The sequence below is a fragment of the Bombyx mandarina genome, chromosome 11 (assembly GCF_030267445.1).
Source record: "Bombyx mandarina strain Sakado chromosome 11, ASM3026744v2".
Taxonomy (NCBI): domain Eukaryota; kingdom Metazoa; phylum Arthropoda; class Insecta; order Lepidoptera; family Bombycidae; genus Bombyx; species Bombyx mandarina.
Window position 1 is genome coordinate 6,277,604 of NC_143218.1, and position 19,205 is coordinate 6,296,808.

Sequence of the window (19,205 nt, forward strand, 5' to 3'; positions counted from 1 at the left end):
CAAGGCCTACTTCATTGCTTTATTAAAATATTAAAAGGTAACGAAATTTAAATGGTGCCTTTTGACGAAATAGTTTTGTGTACAGTAAAGAATAAAATAATATTGAAAAATAAGTGAATATCGATTTTCAAAGCTTTTGAACGCAGCGTAGAACGGAAAATTATAAATTTCGTTCGGAAAGAAATTCAAACTTATTTCGAATGTCAAATTAGTTCTGTCGTTTTAGAACTTTTATGTTTTAAATCCCTGAGAAACAATTTATTTTATAAGGTTTGGTAGACTTTAGCTTATTGTAGTTTGTAAAATATATATTTTAATAATTATTAAAAAAAAAAAAAAAAACTGAGCATGCGCACTCAGATTTTGATTGACGTAAAAAGTGACGCACACGATTTCTGAACGATTTTACAGACGTCAAAGTTGCACTTTATTTGCGTACGTGCAAACAAGACGTGAATTTATAGAAATATATTAACACATTTTTCTGAGAAAAAGTTAAAGACCACGCGGCAGCAACCATGGCTGGGAAATTGAACAAATTCGAAACGCCCAGCTCTGCCAGCTCCGATAGGTAAAACGAGTGTCTTAACCTTAAGAATTGTTTATTTGAACAGCTGGTCAGTGTAATAAAAAAAATCGCTCCATCCGATTTCTGCCTGAGCTTAGTCATCGTCGATTCGTCGAGTTGTTTTCAAGTGCGTGCTTAATATTTTATTTGTGGAAATAATTAACTGTTATATGTTTCCTTTCTAACTTCCGACGTTCATAACCTCACTGTGCGCATTGTTGTTTTATTTTTAGACTTTTTATTTAGTACTTTGGCATTTGGTTTTATTCTGTTTGCGGTGCATTGAAACACGTGTTTGCAGTAAGGACTCGTGCCTTACCACCTACCCGATACGATTCGTTGGAAAGGTCAGGAATCGTAAAGACATGGACGTCGAACATTTGGTCATCGCCAATACGTAAGATATACCAAAATAACGTTATTATAGTCTGTTTGTAAAACTTTGTGTTCTAGAATTGCTTTTAAATTCTTTATTTTGGCACTTTGTATTATAGGCATGTTTTAGGCAATAATAATAGTTTAGAATGTTATGAAAAGACTTTTTTATTCACATGGTGTCAAACATTTTTAACCACTGCTTAACCAAATACAAAAAATGACCTAAATAAAATAAAATAAATTGAAATAAACAAATCTGAATGAAATATTTATATTAATTAACAAAAATACAAAGTGCTGTCAAAATTAACACCAACAATAATACACAAATGTAACCTTGAAATGATAAAAGTGACTGGCACATCAATTTGCTGAGTTAAACTAGCATACATATATGATAACAAATCATGTGATAAACTTCCAGTGATAATGGCAAAAATAAATATGTCCTAATTTTGATAATACAAAGTGACTTTCTTCTAGAAGATGGTATATATCATTCTTTAGATAGGTGTCCTATTTTTGTTTGTTTAATAACATAAAAAAACAATAGAGCTTTTCACCTTAATAAACTTTAACTAAAACTGTCATTGGAAATGAGATTATGATCTGTTGAATTAGGACAATAATTTAATTTTATGAAAAAAAATATTTTTTACTATTTATTTTTTGTGGGTGATTTTTTGATACCTATATATAAATAAAGCAGTTTAATGATTCAATCCCATGACAATTTTACAATTGAAATGCTTAGTAAAGGTCGCACTTATCTTTAAATGTTTCTTAGTGTTGATGATTACTGAGTAAGTTTGACTGCAAAGAGTGTTACAGAAAATCAAATATATAAAAAATAATTCAACTTTTGTTTCTAGTAATCATTTTAATGACATATTCGATTGCATTGCCAATGACAACAAACAATCCACCTATCCACTAGTTCTTGTGTATTGGCAGTAGAAACACCGCATCCTATAATGCATGCATTAATTAGTACTACTCTAATAAGTCGATTAGTCATTCACATACTAAATAAGAAATGCTCAAAATTAAAACTACTTTTTAGGTTTAATCGTAAGTTATTACAATGCCAATGCAAATGCTCATAATTGTCCTTGACTGAAAAGTAAAATATGTGAATTATCAGTAACAATGAATGTGAGATTAACCCGGAAAAAAGGTTTCAGTTATATCTTAGGCTTGTATTATAAAAACTAAATTATTTTATTTAAAAGAATTACTAAGAATTATGCATTCCAATATTAGCCTGTATCACATTCTAAGAAAATTTTTTGGGCCTTTGTTTTCCTACATCTTGTGTTTTGCACTTAACATTTATCAACTTAACCTTAGCTAGTGAATTGTTCATAAAAACATGATAAACTCATTGTAATTCCTAAATATTATTGATTAGATTTTAGATCTTATAGATGGGTTGAATGTTAGTATAATTTTATTTTTAACAGACACTTACATTTTGTTGAGCAATTGCAATTGCATAAAATTGCAACCGCATAATCATAATACAATAAGTAAACAATGAAAGTTCAATGCACTTTAATCACTAATAGCTAATATTTTTTATAGTAATCTGTGCCTCACATACGTAATTCATTATTCATAAATTCATAGATAAAATGATATGTGCCTTCCAAATATTATTGTAATAACCTCCTGATAATGAAAATTCATTACTTGAAACTTAAATTAATTTTATACTAACCTTGTTTCACATTTGATAAGTAGACTATTTAAGTGTTCTATTTTTTATATTTAGGCACATTAAGTCATTTGCGGCAAAAATAAACTCATCCTCTTGTTCTTATATAAGTAATAGTTCAGGGAACACTAAATTGTGTTATTTTTATTGGATTAATCCAGGTTAAGGGTTAATATTATAATTTACTTAACAATTTGAGTGAAGATAGTCATGAAAATCGTGTCAGTGTTAATACGTCCATTGAACTCCTAGATTGAGCGCTCAGGGGGTGATCAGTTGATTCAGCATACATTCAAACCGCAACGCGTGCTACGCGGCAGAAATAGGCGTGGTTGTAGTCATTACCCATGCTGGCTCACAAGATTTTCTACCACCAGTGTCTAACTCAGAAGTAAATAAGTCAGTATATCGGTAGAATGTGATCTCGTTGACGCGAACAAACGTGCAATCTGTGTGCTTAGTCCGAATTTTTTAAAGATCTCGATAACGTAAAAGTTAACTCAAATTTGTATGGAGTGGTAACGTTTGCCTACGTTTGTCGCTAGGGGCGCTGTTCCAACTGTATACAAATTTGAGTTAACTTTTACGCTATCGAGAACGTTAAAAAACTCACACTAAGCACTTGTCTTATGCAATAGTCGCTCGCCTGCCTAGACAGCGGTTCACGAACCCGATTGCAAGCGTCTAGTGTAATATACGTAGGATAAGTCGCGCCGTTAACTGTTAGCAATGTCTCCCAGGATGAGCCCAGTGAGCTACACGTGCGGTGAAGCTAGCATAACCCTTCCAGGTCCCAACTAGGAATAATAGCAGGTAAAAAAAGAAATGTCATTAACTGACGACCACTACCAAAGTATCTACTGGTGGTAGGACCTCTAGTGAGTCTGCACGGGTAGGTACCACCGCCCTGCCTTTTTGTGCCGTGAAGCAGTAATGCATTTCGGTTTGAAGGGTGGGGGCAGCCGTTGTAACTATACTGAGACCTTAGAACTTATATCTCAAGGTGGGTGGCGCGTTTACGTCGTAGATGTCTATGGGCCCCAGTAACCCCTTAACACCAGGTAGGCTGTGAGCTCATCCACCCATATAAGCATCAGAAACATTAGAGATTATGCAGTGAAATCTTCAAACTTAACTTCCAGAGTTGTGGTGTCTGCGTTTGTTTCATCTTACCGAGAAAACTATAATCAGATTTAATATTCTTTAGTCGCCTGTCCGCCAGTCTATCTTTGTAGATGATTTGGTAAATAATTAATTACGAACTATTACAGCAAATTATCTAAACGCAATCAATCAAAACGTAAATCATTATAATTGTTTACGTCTTGATATCATTATCATTATCATGGCGATAATTATATTTAATGTGGTGAATTACTTAAATAAGTTTAATCCGTTTTATGTATTATGATTTCCGACAGACTAAGCTTACGGCCCGTTTGAAGTAGAATGATCACCGATGCTTTTGGTGATCGGCTAATCGGGAATGGGGGAGGCATATATACTGATGGTAGGACCTCTTGTGAGTTCGCACGGGTAGATACCACCACCCTGCCTATTTCTGCTGTGAAGCAGTAATGCATTTCGGTTTGAAGGGTGGGGTAGGCGTTGTAACTATACTGAGACCTTATCTCAAGTAGGGTGGCGCATTTACGTTGTAGATGTCTATGAGCTCCAGTAACCACTTAACACCAGGTGGACTGTGAGTTCGTCCAGCCATCTAAGCAACAAAAAAAGCGTTTAGCAAGGTGGGTAATGACACTCGTCTGCGTGGTAATAAAAACTTCAATACCTATATTGATAAGTCTACAATCGTAGTCGTGTTTCGTTGTATCCTGCGCCACTGCACGGTTATTCGTTGAAGTTAGTTATGTGAACGGTGATAACAACATTGTATTATTAAAATATAATTGTACCTTGTGTTAAACAAAGTATTCACGAGGCAACATTTGCACTCATTGTTCATTCATTGGTTGTATCTCGACATGTTTTTGTTTTGCATGTGAAGATAGCTAAGTAGATGTACATTAATAATAAGTTATTTTACTGAAAACAAAGGTATAGATGACTATGTTTTGACTATGATTTTTAAGACCATTAACGTTGTATAGAAACTCGACACTCCCAGATCAATACCGCTTTTAAATTGTTTAAAAAGAGTAACCAGTTTTACAGATACATTTTCGATTTTGTCACTAAGGTTAACTGTGGATGCATTAAGACAAATAGCTTGTTTCCTTGATAGGCAATCTTGTTTTTTTTTTTTCGTTTTTCTTACCTAAGCTGATAACCTTGAGAGGCTATTGCAGCGTAACCTTAACTAGTAGGTGAGCTCACGGGGCTCAAACCGGAGTGATGCTAAAACTGACCCCAGCAAGAGCAGTGCTTCACAGAATCTACCACCGGATCGGAAACGCGACCCACTGAGAAGATCCGGCGAGAAACTCAGTGGGCTGTGTCTGGGTTAATTCACAAAGCCCGTCGTCGCAAGCGACGGGTTTGACGAGAACGGTGACCGGTAGGCAATCAAAGATCGAAGCTAACGCAGTTTTTTTTTATACTGCCAGCTATAAACGCTTATCTATTGTAATACTGCCGTCGTTTAGGGAATTTTGAAAAAAAAATGCTCCCTACTACTTTCTATCGCTGAGAACTTATCAAAGCTTGAAACTTAAAAAAGGACGATATGTCAAAACGAGCAGTTTTTGTTGTTGTTTATCCTTAATCTTTACTGCCGAATTTTGAGGCTGAGGGTGGACTTAGGGTAAATTGGGCAATGCGGAGTAATCATGCATTGCAATCTTATTCGGTGTCTGCGGTCTCCAGGAATTGCTCAGCATCAAGCGTACCATATTAGCTGTTAAAAACGACCTACGAACGCATTAATACCCAATTAAAATTGTTTTTTTTTTATTTTGTACAGCGACACTGAATTAGCGTTAGAGTTAAGTGAACAAGTATTCCTTGACGATGAGGACTACTCGAGCAGAGCTCCCGCCTCGCCCACAACTGTACCGAACGTGCGACCATACAGACCTCCGTCCACTGGTGAGTTCTACTTAGTCTTAATAATCCTTTGGATGATCTCGAAAAAATATATGTCTCATTTTGAAATAAGTAGCCCTAACAAAAGTTCTACAGAGATCGGGTTGCAAAAAGGTTAGTGAATTTTTTTGTTACATCTTATTAAAAATTAGGTAGTATAAAGTTTATGTTTCTCTATTAGTTAAATGAAAACTAGATCTACATTATATTGTTGTCCGAAACTTGATAACTATATTCATAAGTAAAAGGTATTTGAAATCTTTTCGTTACGTTTTCCCGTATAGAGACAAATCTGATTGTCTGATGCATGTTAACAATGATGGTGGAAGCTAAAGATGGATACAGAATTTCTAAACTTCGTTTGGTGGAAGGGGTTTTATACTGCTGACGTAATAACCGAGGAAAATGGGAGTGTGCAACTGGTAGAGAAGCGCATTATGTGACGACATCGGTAGATACCACACACCACGGGAGTCGGGTCCGTGTTCATGGCGGCTCTTCATTCTTTCGTCTACATTGCTGGACTAGTGAAGAAAGATGCGCTGCTTATTTGCGAAAAGTTTCATTAACAAAAACGCGAGCTTAAAAGCGGGTCATATTTAGTGTAAACCTTCTGAAAACATTCGCAAAGGCACCTAACGAATATCTATACTCAACGTATATTACATGAACGCTGATTGCTGGAAATTGGCTCCTGCAACTCTGCAATCAAACTCTGTTTAGTACTTACTAAAATTTTATAAAAAGTTAAAAAATAATTCCCATGAAAAACGCTACCTTCAATGGCGTATTTTTAAAATTGTTTTCCGTATTATGAGCGTCGGAAGAGAAGTCCACTCTGATTTCCTGTGCCAAAATATGTTGAACAAAAACACCGCGACGGAGAATCCTTACCCGGAACCTCAATAGTCAGGGTTACTGTCCATTGGACCATTAAGACGATCGTTCTGTTATCTTTATAATTAATTGTCTGTGTAAAGTAATTTAATACTTTTCTGGTGACATGCTAATTGGAGCGCATTATGCATAATGCAGCTAACATTTGAGTTGATTTTATTTTTATTAAATAATACGTGTTGGATAACTGATTAGAATGTTTAATTACCCATAATAATGTGCAAGTTAACAGAATTCTTAAATGTCCGTGGGTAATAGATAAGATGTTCTCTGTTCGAAAGTATGTTTTTAACAAAGCTATACTTATTGTGACGCAACTTATGAGACTGCGTGAATAGGTACCACCTTCTTATGAATTTCATTTAACTGGTATTCGCCCGGTGCTCGAAATTCTACCATAATGACTGCCTCCTCAAGATATAGATACATTTTATGCATTACATTTTCTCTTTTGTTTTGATATAGTATTTTTTTTTTATTTAGTAAAAGTCGCATAAAAATACGGCATTCTTTTAATATATTTTTCTTTTTGTATTTATAAAGTACTGAAATGCCTAATTTTTATTTATTAATTGTTTACCAAACGCTTTTCAAATAAGAAACGTACTATATTAAGCTTAAATATACTGCTTCATAGTAGCATAGAGCCGTCCCTGAAACATTCACACATCAATGATGATTTGGTCCGACTTAATCATTTCAACTGCGATCACTGGAATTCGTTACGCGATCATTCTTACCCGTCCTCTTCAATCTGAGTAGGGTATTTTTTACCATTAAAATACATTGTTTGAAGGCCACATTCATTGCTGCTTGATTTTTAACTAATTCATATTAAATTATTAATTACTTGAGGCTCGATGTAAACCACGGCTCTACCCGCTTACTGCATTTATATCATCCTTTTTTCCCCTACCTATGCTGATAGCCTTGAGAGGCTATTTCAGCTTCTCCTTGACGTGTAGATGAGCTCACGGGGCTCAAATCGGAGTGTTGCTAACACTGGCCCTAGCAAGAGCCGTGCTTCGCAGAATCTACCACCGGATCGGAAACGCGACCCACTGAGAAGATCCGGCGAGAAAGTCAGTAGGCTATATTATCAGACTGTGAATATAAACTGTTAGCAGGAAAAATATATTTCATTATTCTTGATTAGAAAGTTCAGGAGAAAAGCTCAAGGCTCATTTTATGTTAGTTTGTTAAAGTACACCTCAATTAGATTAAGGAAAACTTACTGATTATTTTAATAATCACATCTTACAAAGCAACAAGTAGAACGCGCAAAATAAAATTTCAATTTGTTTAAATTCTGCCGAAAAAATATCTAGACTTCTTATAAAGCCGCGTCCTTTTGACTCTGCCCATGAAATAAATATTTAAACTTAGGTAATTTTTCCTTTAAAATATACAGTACGCAAGGTCGACAAACTTTGGATGTTGACCTCTCAACAAGCGTTAGTTTGATGAAATTCTCTTCCATTATGCTTAACATTGTAGTTGAAGGTTGCAAAGTCGTCGACGTATGTAAAACAATTTTTCAGATTGGCTTGTTATCGATGTCCGGTCGGCTAACCGGGAAAAATATGTCTAAATGGAAACTAGAATTGTTGAGCTTTTAAATAAAAGTATTCTAATGTTTAAACTCGATTTTTTTTTGTTTAGTCATTATATTGTATCTGACATGTCGAATGCTATACAGTTGTCGAAATCGCCGACGACGTGTCGAAAAACGTAAAATTAATTTGAATCATCTCTACGAGTCGGGGTAAATCGAAGATAGTTAAAATATTTTAATACGATTAACGGTTTATATACAAAGAGTCTCAGATCTATTACAACGGCGGTCCAACGAACCGAAATACTCGACTGCTTCGCGGCTGGGGTGAGCAGGACGAGAGTACATACCTGTACGGGCTCTATCGGATCTTTACTTAAATCTGTTAAACATTTCAGAACAACGAAACAACGATATATTTCCATCAGATCCAATAACTCTTGCATTAGACGCCTTCAGCTCTAACACTAGGAGCAGACTTAAGGACCCCGGTAACCGGAACTTCGACATGCAACCTAACCCATGCATCACTCGCTGAGTTTCTCGTCGGAACGGGTCGCGATTCCGATCTGGTAGTAGATTCATTCGCGAAGCAGCTGCTCTTGAGTTGTTAATTGTCTTTCGGATGCGCTCGAGCAGTTGTTAGTTAATCCTACCCCTCCTGACTGATCCTTTGCTCGCCCACCTGTCATGGTGAAACTGGAAAAGCATCCGGACCACCAGTAATACTTCAATCCTAAAAAAACTTCGGTATAACCTTAAAGGTTGTCTCAATAGTTCCATATTGTTACAGGATCGAATATACTGAAGTCTCCGCGAGCGAGGCGCGTCCGCACAGCGTCAATGTCACAGTCCAACAAACGCACAGCGGCCGAGAGCATTCTTCATGCCGATAAAAGGACTATATACACCGCCGGCAGACCCCCCTGGTACAACTGTACAGGGGGGCAGGAGGTGGAACCCTTTCTTATAGGTAAGGACTGTTGATGCTCTTCAATAAAATTTCTGAAGTTTGGCTTTGGAGGTAAAAAAAAATTAACAATGGAACCCGGTGTTAAATGACGTCACCGCCCATGAAATTCCGTGCGAGAGAGACGCAGAAATGTGTGGATCACATTCGTACGTGGTACACTTCTCTGTTCCCAAATGCATATCAATATGATAACCATACTGAGACCTTAGAACTCATATCTCAATGTGGGTGACGGCATTTACGTTGTAGATGTCTACCAGTAACCACTTAACCAGGTGGGCTGTAAGCTCGTCCACTTATAATAGCAATAAATAAAAAATATAAATAAGTCCAAATAATTTTCATTTCATTTGATACTATTATGACAACCAGGGTTATCTTAATGTAATTAGCTGATTCATATGAAATAATTACAAATTAAAACGTAGAGAATATGCCAATTGCGAATCCGAAAAAATATATTTAGCGTTCTTACTCGTGCTAGGACGTATTATAAGCGGATGCGGGTAGGTACCACCATCCTACTTATTTCTGATGCGATGCAGTCATGCATTCTAGTTTGAAGGGTGGGGCAGCCGTTCTGCTGAAGACTCTGAGCTCAGGTCTCATGGTGGGTGGTGGCTTCCACCTGGCTTAGTCTCTGTCTCCGTGTATGCACTAAACACTGTATATGACTGCTGGTGTACTCCGTTGACAGGTATATGCGGCGCGAGTGCATCCGGCAAGACGACAGTGGCTGCCAAAATCATAGAATCTCTCAACATACCCTGGGTCACTATCGTCAGCATGGATTCATTTTACAAAGTGAGTCTCGAACGCACAGTAATCTGTTGAACCCCGTCTATATCTACACAGATTACGCAATGGATTCCCCATGATCTACTTACCATAATGCACCTTTCGGAGCTGACGTAGATGCTGTTTATCATAGCTCCAGGGAGAGTGATGTAAAAGCAACCTTAACTCCTTCAGGTATTAAACGAGAAACAGCACCACCTGGCGGCCCTCAACGAATATAACTTCGACCACCCTGACGCCTTCGACATGGAGTTACTGGTCAGCGTGCTGCAGCGGCTCCGCGAGGGGAAGAAAGTGGAAGTTCCGATATACAACTACGTCACGCACGCGAGGGAGAATAGAACTGTGAGCGAGCATTCATTCTTACAGGCCCTACCTACCTTGGGAGCCCCGTTGTCTCACTGTCACGGAATCCACTTACCAGCATGCGTAAGAGCGCATTGCGAAGCTCAGAGATATCAGTTTTCACAGTGTTCCTCACAGTCTTATAAAGCTTAAGAATTTCAATATATTTACTGCTGTAATCGAATAGTACATTTCTTGGAACAATTACTAAAAATTTTCACCCTATAGGTAATTGGAACTATTAGTAATTCGTCTATAGCAGACCAATTATACAACGCAAAAATTAGGCTTACTTGTTCTACGGGAACATGAGATTAATATATCGACGCTTGAAAGGCAAACGTGACTAAGCGACAATAAATGCTTTGTACATAAATGATAGGGACTAACCATATTCGATGCGCAAAAAATATATATTTCTAGGTCTATTAAAATCATTTCAATCCTACAGCTACTAGCAAGATTATACTACAGCTAGATTCGTTAAAATAAATTTTGTTTTCAGGTATTTACAACTTTAAATTAGTCTACTGTACAGTTCACGTATTGTCGCTTAGTCACGTTTACCTTTCAAGCGTCGATATGTATATACATATTCGTTATTCAGAGATTGAGCAAACCTGGTCGTAACATGAGCGTTAGTTCGAAATAAGCATCGAACCCATGACCAGCTCAGGTTTAAGATGCGTAAAATACTACGCGATGAGTTCAGTCTAAGATTTACTAAACTGGTTCCTTTAATGACACGCCTTGTATAAAACGTTATTAAATATATATAGTTATTAAATTAATAATTACATTAAGTTATTAAATTAATAGTTATATAGTTATTAAATATAAATAGTTATTAAATATTACGGTAGGCAGCGGCTTGGCTCTGCTCCTGGCATTGCTGAAGTCCATGGGCGGCGGTAACCACTTACCATCAGGTGGGCCGTATGCTCGTCTGTCTACAAGGGCAATAAAATAAAAAAATAAAAATAGGTTACTTAGAAATCATGGAACCTCATGTCTACCCGCAGAAAACAATGTACGGCGCGAACGTGATAATATTTGAGGGCATCCTGGCCTTCTACAACGCGGAGGTGCTGAAGCTCCTGGACATGAAGGTGTTCGTGGACACGGACGCCGACATACGGCTCGCCAGAAGACTGCGCAGGTGATTGCTCTTAGGGCACTCAGTCTTGGCTACAGGCAAAACTTTGAACCTGACAGTCTTTACTAACTTATGACGTCATATGAGGCTAAAATAACCATACACCAAAACACAACGTTTAGATATCAAATAGTGTTCAGCTTGACGCGAAAAAATGTCAGAATTATTATTATTAAATTCTCTTTCCGATATTCATTTAGATTTTAATTCAGATCTCTTTATGACTTTTTGATTGGGTTTTTTGTTAATACTTAACGGTAGACAGCGGCTTGGCTCTATCACTGGTATTGCTGACGTCCATGAGCGACGGAAACCACTCACCATGAGGTGGGCCTAAAAGGCAATTGGCTGTTACACTACGTGTGCCAATGGACAGTTTCTACATGACCACGTTGGAGACATCGGCCACTCGTTTCTGGTGGTGGTGATTCCGTACTCAGTCCCACAACTTGAACAAGCACTTGAACGTGTCGGGCGTGCGGCAGGGACATCGTGCAGCGCGGGCGCGAGCTGGAGGGTGTGCTGAAGCAGTACATGACGTACGTGAAGCCCGCCTACCAAAACTACATCGCGCCGTGCATGGCGCACGCCGACATCATCGTGCCGCGCGGCGGAGAGAACAAGGTCGCCATCCACCTCATCGTGCAGCACGTGCACAAGCAGCTGCAGCTGGTATGCTCCCCCCAACCCCCCTGTACATTATAAGCTATCAAACACTTTGGTTCTCCAAGATCCGTGCTTGTGGATACTAAACGAAAGGAGCCGCTACCCCCCAACCCCCCTGTACAGTATGAGCTATCAAACACTATGGTTCCCCAAGATCCGTGCTTGTGGAAACTAACTTAAAAGGTGCCGCTAAGTGAAAAAACGGTCCGCGTAGCAACTTGGTGCACGTGAATGAAGTGAAACTTCCTTTTCGAGGTGTGTGTGTATTGTAGTTTTCTTAATTTTTCATCTTTAAATCAATTGCTCGTGTATTAGAGAATGCTGTGTATAAGAGATGAGACATTTTCAACATTTATATTATTATATTATAACTAATGATCGTCTCGGACATAATTATAAACATTACAAAGAAAGGTCAATGTCAAGAAATATTCCTTAAAGAATATTAGGAGCGGCAGTACTTAGGTGCGATATTGAAATGTCTCGGAAGTGTGAGAGCGTGTATTTTTCCAGCGCGGGTTCAAGGTGCGCGAAAAGCTGGCGGTGGCGCACGTGGGCCAGCCCGTGCCCGACTCGCTCTACGTGCTCGAGAACACGCCGCAGGTACGTGTGACGTCACTAGGGGCCATGCAAGCCAACCATACAGGACTCAACGGTTTTTTTTGGGTGGATGAGCTCACAGCTTACCTAAGTGGTTACTGGAGCCCGTAGATATCTACAATATAAATGCGCCACCCACCTTGAGATATAAGTTCTAAAGTATCAGTATAGTTACAACGGCTGTCCCGCTCTACAAACGCATTACTGCCACACGACAGAAATAGACCTATAATAGAATAGGACTTATTGAAAAAATTTTTGAAGTGAAAACTTCTTTAGAATCGTTGTGATTTCAAACCGGATGCAACGGAAAAAACGACAGGTAAGAGACACAAATACAAAAATGTGTAGGATGAAGCCAGCAAAGAATGAGACAGAAATATACATACTATTTAATACAGCGCCATCTGTGAGATTTTTTAATACTAACGTGTGTACGAAAGCTCTTGTAGTGAATTTTAATTTAGGATTATACGTGAAATTAAAATATCAATTCACATAGGGCGCTACCTTACAATTATTTGCTAATGACAAAATTTTACATATACTTAAGACGTTTAGGATAATTGTATTTTAATTTTGGAAGGTTTCACTTCTACCACGTGTGAATTGCACACATTTTGTTTTTTTTTTCTTCTTTTTTTTATACTTGGCTCAGCTGACAAAAGAGCATAAAACTGAACTGAGGTTATAGGTCACCAATGCTCATGGACACTATCAAAGCGATTGTATGGGACCGCCACATCTGGTGCGCCTTTAAAATCGAAATCGTTCAATTTTGAATTCATCGTAAAGCTTCATGGTTTTATAATTGTGTAATTATATTAGAGAATGTTTCAGTGAATGTATTCCTTTTCGGGCGCAGGTGCAGGGGCTCCACACGTTCATACGCAACAAGGACACGCCGCGGGACGAGTTTATATTCTACTCTAAGCGCCTGATGCGCCTCGTCATAGAGTTCGCGCTGTCGCTGCAGCCCTACGCGCCGCGCACCGTGGACACGCCGCAGGGGATCGCCTACCACGGTCGGTGTCAGTGCACTGTAGGGCCGGGGGGGTCGGGGCAGCCGTACGCGCCGCGGGGGGTCGGGGAAGCCCTACACGCCGTGCACCGTGGACACGCCGCTCCGGGGGACGTAGTTCTACGCACCCTGTACCCTGGACACGCTGAATGTTTAATGAAAGTCCTACATCCAGCAGTGGAAATCTGTAGGTTGATGATGATACACCACCATGTTTGAAATGGTTCAAACAATACCTCGACACGTCCGGTCGAAATGTTAGCGGTACCGTATAAGCACTGATAATTTTCTTGGTGTGTACAAAAAAATTATTCAATGTGAAACTCGTTAATGAAACATGCCGAGCATGAATACCCTGCAGAAGTACTTTCGCTGCATCCGAAGCAGCTTGTTTATATAGAAGTTGTCGTCCAGGTCGCAAGTGCGAGGTGGAGAAGATATGTGGCGTGTCCATCCTGCGCGCCGGCGAGACCATGGAGCAGGCCGTGTGCGACGTGTGCAAGGACATCCGCATCGGGAAGATACTCATCCAGACCAACCAGCTCACGGACGAGCCCGAGGTGCGCGCCCCGCCTATTTTTTATTGCTTATATGGGTGGACGAGCTCACAGCCCACCTAGTGTTAAGTGGTGACTGGAGCCCATAGACATGTACAAAGTAAATGCGCCACCCACCTTGAGACATAAGTTCTAAGGTCTCAAGTATAATTACAACGGCTACCCCACCCTTCAAACCACACCGCATTACTGCTTCACGGCAGAAATAGGCAGGGCGGTGGTACCTACCCGCGCGGACTCACAAGAGGTCCTACCAGCAGTAAACTATGTGCGGGTGGGGCCGCGTGGCTCCTATTGACGTGTGCACCGGTCCGCAGCTCTACTACCTGCGGCTGCCCAAGGACATCAAGGACTACCGCGTGATCCTGATGGACGCGACGGTGGCGACGGGCGCGGCCGCCATCATGGCCATCCGCGTGCTGCTGGACCACGACGTGCCGGAGCACTGCATCAGCCTCGTGTCGCTGCTCATGGCGGACGCGGGCGCGCATTCCATCGCCTACGCCTTCCCGCAGGTACCACCCAATATTGTTTGTCTTTGTTAATATTTGTCTAGTGTCCTGGCGAAAACTGTGACTATAGAAGTATAATAGTCTTTAACAGCAGAATCATAATAGTGTACAAACTTATAACTTCAATTAATTATAGTCGAATTTCGACTACCGGGAGACCACTACCCTTGTTAATTTCATTATTTTTAAATGATACCTACCTATCTGTGAAGGCACAGCGGTTGTTGATTTAGGAGGAGATCACTAACAAACACACGCACAGAAGAAATATTTATATATAAATGGTAAATATTTGTTCCCCAGGTGAAGATCGTAACGTCGGCCCTGGATCCCGAGATCAACGAGAAGTTCTACGTGCTGCCCGGGATAGGCAACTTCGGGGACCGGTACTTCGGCACCGAGCCCGCCGACGACGAGTGACTACTCGCTCGCACCAGAACTGCTCGTCTCAACTCAGAATTAAACATAAACTCGAGAATGCAGTGAGTCGATGACCTCATCAAGTGCTCAGTGCGAGATTATTAACGTTCTCGATCGCGTAAAAGTTAACTCTAATTTGTTTGAAGTTGGAATAGTTCCCACCGTTTGCCGCTAGGGGCGCTGTTCCAACTTTTTTTTTTATTTTTTAATTTATTTATGCACAAAACAAATTACATTACATATTAGCTAAATCGTACAAATAGTACCTAAATCTAAAACCTTTGCAGGCAGAGGAACAAAGGGCCCACCTGTTTGTAAGCGCCTACTGTCGCCCTTGGACGTCAGCAATGCCAAAGGCAGAGCCAACCAGCTGTCTACCTAACTCCATACAAATTTGAGTTAACGCGCTCGAGAAGTTAAAAAACTCGCACTAAGCAAACGGACAACGTCTCGTGATCGTCAATGAGCCCCCAAATATAATGTACAAGTGTACTCAATGACCTACCTGTAACTGTTCCTAGAATCTTCTCGAAGTGCGAGTGCGAACGAGACAGATGCATTAATACGTCTGTCTCTTTCTCTCTAGCATGAGACACGGATTGCTACTTTTAGAAGTACGTTTGCTTTGAGTAGTTTTCGTTTTAAAAACACTATAACTTATAAATGTTTATCGTCTATTTATTTATTTTTTTGACAATGAAAAGTTATAGTCGTCCGATGTTTTACATCCGATTACTGGTGGTAGGACCTATTTTGAGTCCGCACGGGTAGGTACCACTACCCTGCCTATTTCTGCCGTGAAGCAGTAATGCGTTTCGCTTTGAAGGGCGGGACAGCCGTTGTAACTATACTAGATACTTTAAAACTTATAGCTTAAGGTGGGTGGCGCATTTACGTTGTAGATGTCCATGGGCTCCAGTAACCACTTAACACCAGGTGGGCTCTGAGCCCGTCCCATCTAAGCAATAAAAAAATCCTAATTGCTATCAAAGAGAGACAGCTGATATCAACTATAGAATTAACTTATATTCGTCAGGTGGTTACACAACCCACGTGTATTAGTTTGATAAAACATTATCTTCTAAGTCTCACGGCGCGTCTTATCAAAGCGAAAGTTAATCTTTAAAAAGAAAAAACTACATTTATTAACACTAAACATACCATGACGGGTCAAATTGTACCCATTTTGAACTTTTGCACTGAAAATGCACGTATCATCTTATCGCTTTTGCACATTTGACTTCATGTCTTTTTCTTACCAATTACAATTACCAATTACTCTATTCCAATTACAAAATCCCTTTTGACACTTCTTAGAACGCAACTCTTCGCGTTTCGCCTAATCTATCTATCTATCTATCTATATATATAATATATATATAAAAATGAATTGCTGTTCGTTAGTCTCGCTAAAACTCGAGAACAGCTGGACCGATTTGGCTAATTTTGGTCTAGAATTATTTATGGAAGTCCAGAGAAGGTTTAAAAGGTAGATAAATATGAAAATGTTCGGAATTAAATAAAAATAGCAATTTTGTTTTCCCTTTGATGTATCCCCCGTCGGACAGATTCTTTTTGTTTGTTTTAAGTTTATTTTACACAAAAGTTTAGGTATTTTATTTATCGATTGAGGCACTACGAAGTCTGCTGGGTCTGCTAGTTTGAAATAATAATAATTTTTTTGTTAATGATCATAAACATCATTTAAAAAATACGCAATCAATCTAAATCATTATACAATTAATTCACACACACAATAACATAATAATAACATCGGTCTCATGGGACTTCGTAATTGGAATAGAGTATAATCTACAGTTATTATACTTTTTTTTTGTTTATTTTTAATAATACGTCTTGTCGTATACCGTTATCTACCCGCTATGGTAGAAATAGGTACCAGTGTTTGTATGATTAGTTTTAAATGTTGCCAAGTTAAAAATTACTCATACGTTCTAGGAATATTACGTGACTTGGAAAGCTCAGGTCGCAGCAGGTCGTTGACCCGAGAGACAAATGGTCGAAGTACATTGCGTGCAGTCCAAAAATATTAGTGTAATATGATTTATTCAATTGCCTTGCTTTTGAAATCTCACGTTATCATAGTCTTGTGAAATTATTCCGAAAAAGTATTTGCTTTTGTACTTTCTACCTGGCTGGCTAATTATTAGATCATTTTATATTTATGACTTAATATTAAAGCTATTATTAGAATCAGCTTTCTTGTCGATTGTACTTATATGTATATGACTTAAATTATATTAAAGTTTTATATCCGAGTCAATTGATAATCGATTTAAACAATTATTTTAGATCGACATCATTATTGATAACTCAAAATTTAGAAAACTCATGATCAAGTCGCGTTCTTTCTTTTTAAAATAATCGACAGATCCATCAGAGACGAAACTATATGTTGCAAAGGACATGTGTTAATGAAAAATACCTTTACGATTGAGAATATAAATAATCGATTCGTATTATCGATACAAGACTTGTTTCTAATCGAGACGATAGATCGTCTTCGTATTTAATTCGTGTATTATTAGTAAAGCGTTTGTCTGTGTGTTTGTGTGTGTACTCGACATGCTGCTATGGAGGTGTGTAGTTAAAATTTAATTAAAAATAATAATATAACACTCAGAGTTAATCAGAGACATCATGTTTGTAATAGGAATGTAAATTAAATAGTTTGTGAAGAAAAACAAAATTTGAACAAGTGGAATTATTTTGATATTTTTCTTCACTTATTTGAGACGTTCATAAGGATTGTTATTATTAACGACATTGAAAACTTTTATAACGTATGGAGCTTTTAATAAAGCCATAAGCCATGGTACCTAGCTTTTTTATAATATGAAAATGTTTTTATACAGAGATATAGGCAGTTAAAGAATTCAAAACTGACATTAATTTTCTTACTGTTAAGCTCCGAATTAGATCTCAGAAATGTATTAAATTATTATATTTATAGTAGACGTATAAAAAATAATTTATGTAATTTTTTTTAGGTTATGTTTGACGTGGCTGAATTTAATCTTGGGTCCAGAACTCTCTCAAGGAACCATTCAAATCTCATAATGTGACAGATAAATTAATAATTATCATTTTATCTGGGGATCGGTGATTTGTATGCACAAAGATGTAATGCTTGTGTATAATTATCCAAGAATAACTATATTGATATTTCTACTGTTCACATGCATAGCCTACCGGACAGAAATAAGCAAAAAATTAACTTAAAACAATAGTTAATTAAGCTAAGATTATTATCGTTTACTCACTTTGTTTTTGTGAAATATTAATGATTTATATTAAAATGTGTAAATCAAATGGACTAACTCTAACATTTTTATCAGTCTACCCGTCAAAATGAAAACCACAAACACAACGCATTATATTCACATTGTATGTATATAATCTATGGTCAGTCTGTTATGTGTGTTTAGACCTCAAATGACGTCACCCGCCGAGAATTATTATATTTTCTAAAAAGGGTTCTTCAGTCATATGACGTGTGTATTTATTGAGCCGTACCAAATCGTAACACTGGTACTCGCTCGACTGTGCGCTTAAATGTCCTCAGATTTAATAAATTGAGTGTTCCCCTATAGTCAAGCCTCGTCAAAGACGTAAGTGAAAAGATAGCCAAAGAATAATTGATGTATATTTTTTAATCTAATTTTCACAATGCACACGCTTCCATAGCAGTACATGTGTCGATGAATGTATCTCAAAAAGTACTTATAGTGAATGAAATACTTAACCGTGTAATTATTAGCATGTTCACAGATTATAAACAAACAAAAAATGTTTTTTAATCTGTAACTATTGAGCATGAGGACCGAATGAAATTTGAATGAAAAGAACGTTGAAATGCCTCAAATATTTTGTTGTGGTGGTTTAATGCATGCATACATTATCTTCACTTCAATATTTCCACAATTTCCAAAAAAATCCATAGGAAAGGACGACAAATAACATATAAATCATAAAA

General features: G+C 38.2%; 1 protein-coding gene across 2 annotated transcripts; it reads left to right on the forward strand.

Moving 5' to 3' along the window:
* The first annotated feature begins 401 nt into the window (after window positions 1-401).
* On the forward strand, window positions 402-16,348 carry l(2)k01209 (uridine-cytidine kinase-like lethal (2) k01209). 2 transcript variants are annotated; one of them, XM_089730827.1, is made up of 13 exons: window positions 402-571; window positions 870-965; window positions 5,587-5,711; window positions 8,954-9,133; window positions 9,831-9,937; window positions 10,106-10,276; window positions 11,299-11,435; window positions 11,918-12,104; window positions 12,612-12,701; window positions 13,564-13,723; window positions 14,134-14,279; window positions 14,594-14,791; window positions 15,092-16,348. In XM_089730827.1, the coding sequence occupies exons 1-13, from the start codon at window positions 519-521 to the stop codon at window positions 15,206-15,208; spliced, it is 1,767 nt and encodes a 588-aa protein (XP_089586953.1). In that variant the 5' UTR covers window positions 402-518; the 3' UTR covers window positions 15,209-16,348. The 2 variants fall into 2 exon arrangements, with proteins under 2 accessions (XP_089586953.1, XP_028038949.2); XM_028183148.2 differs by lacking the exon at window positions 870-965 and having other exon boundaries at window positions 403-571.
* Window positions 16,349-19,205: the final 2,857 nt, after the last annotated feature.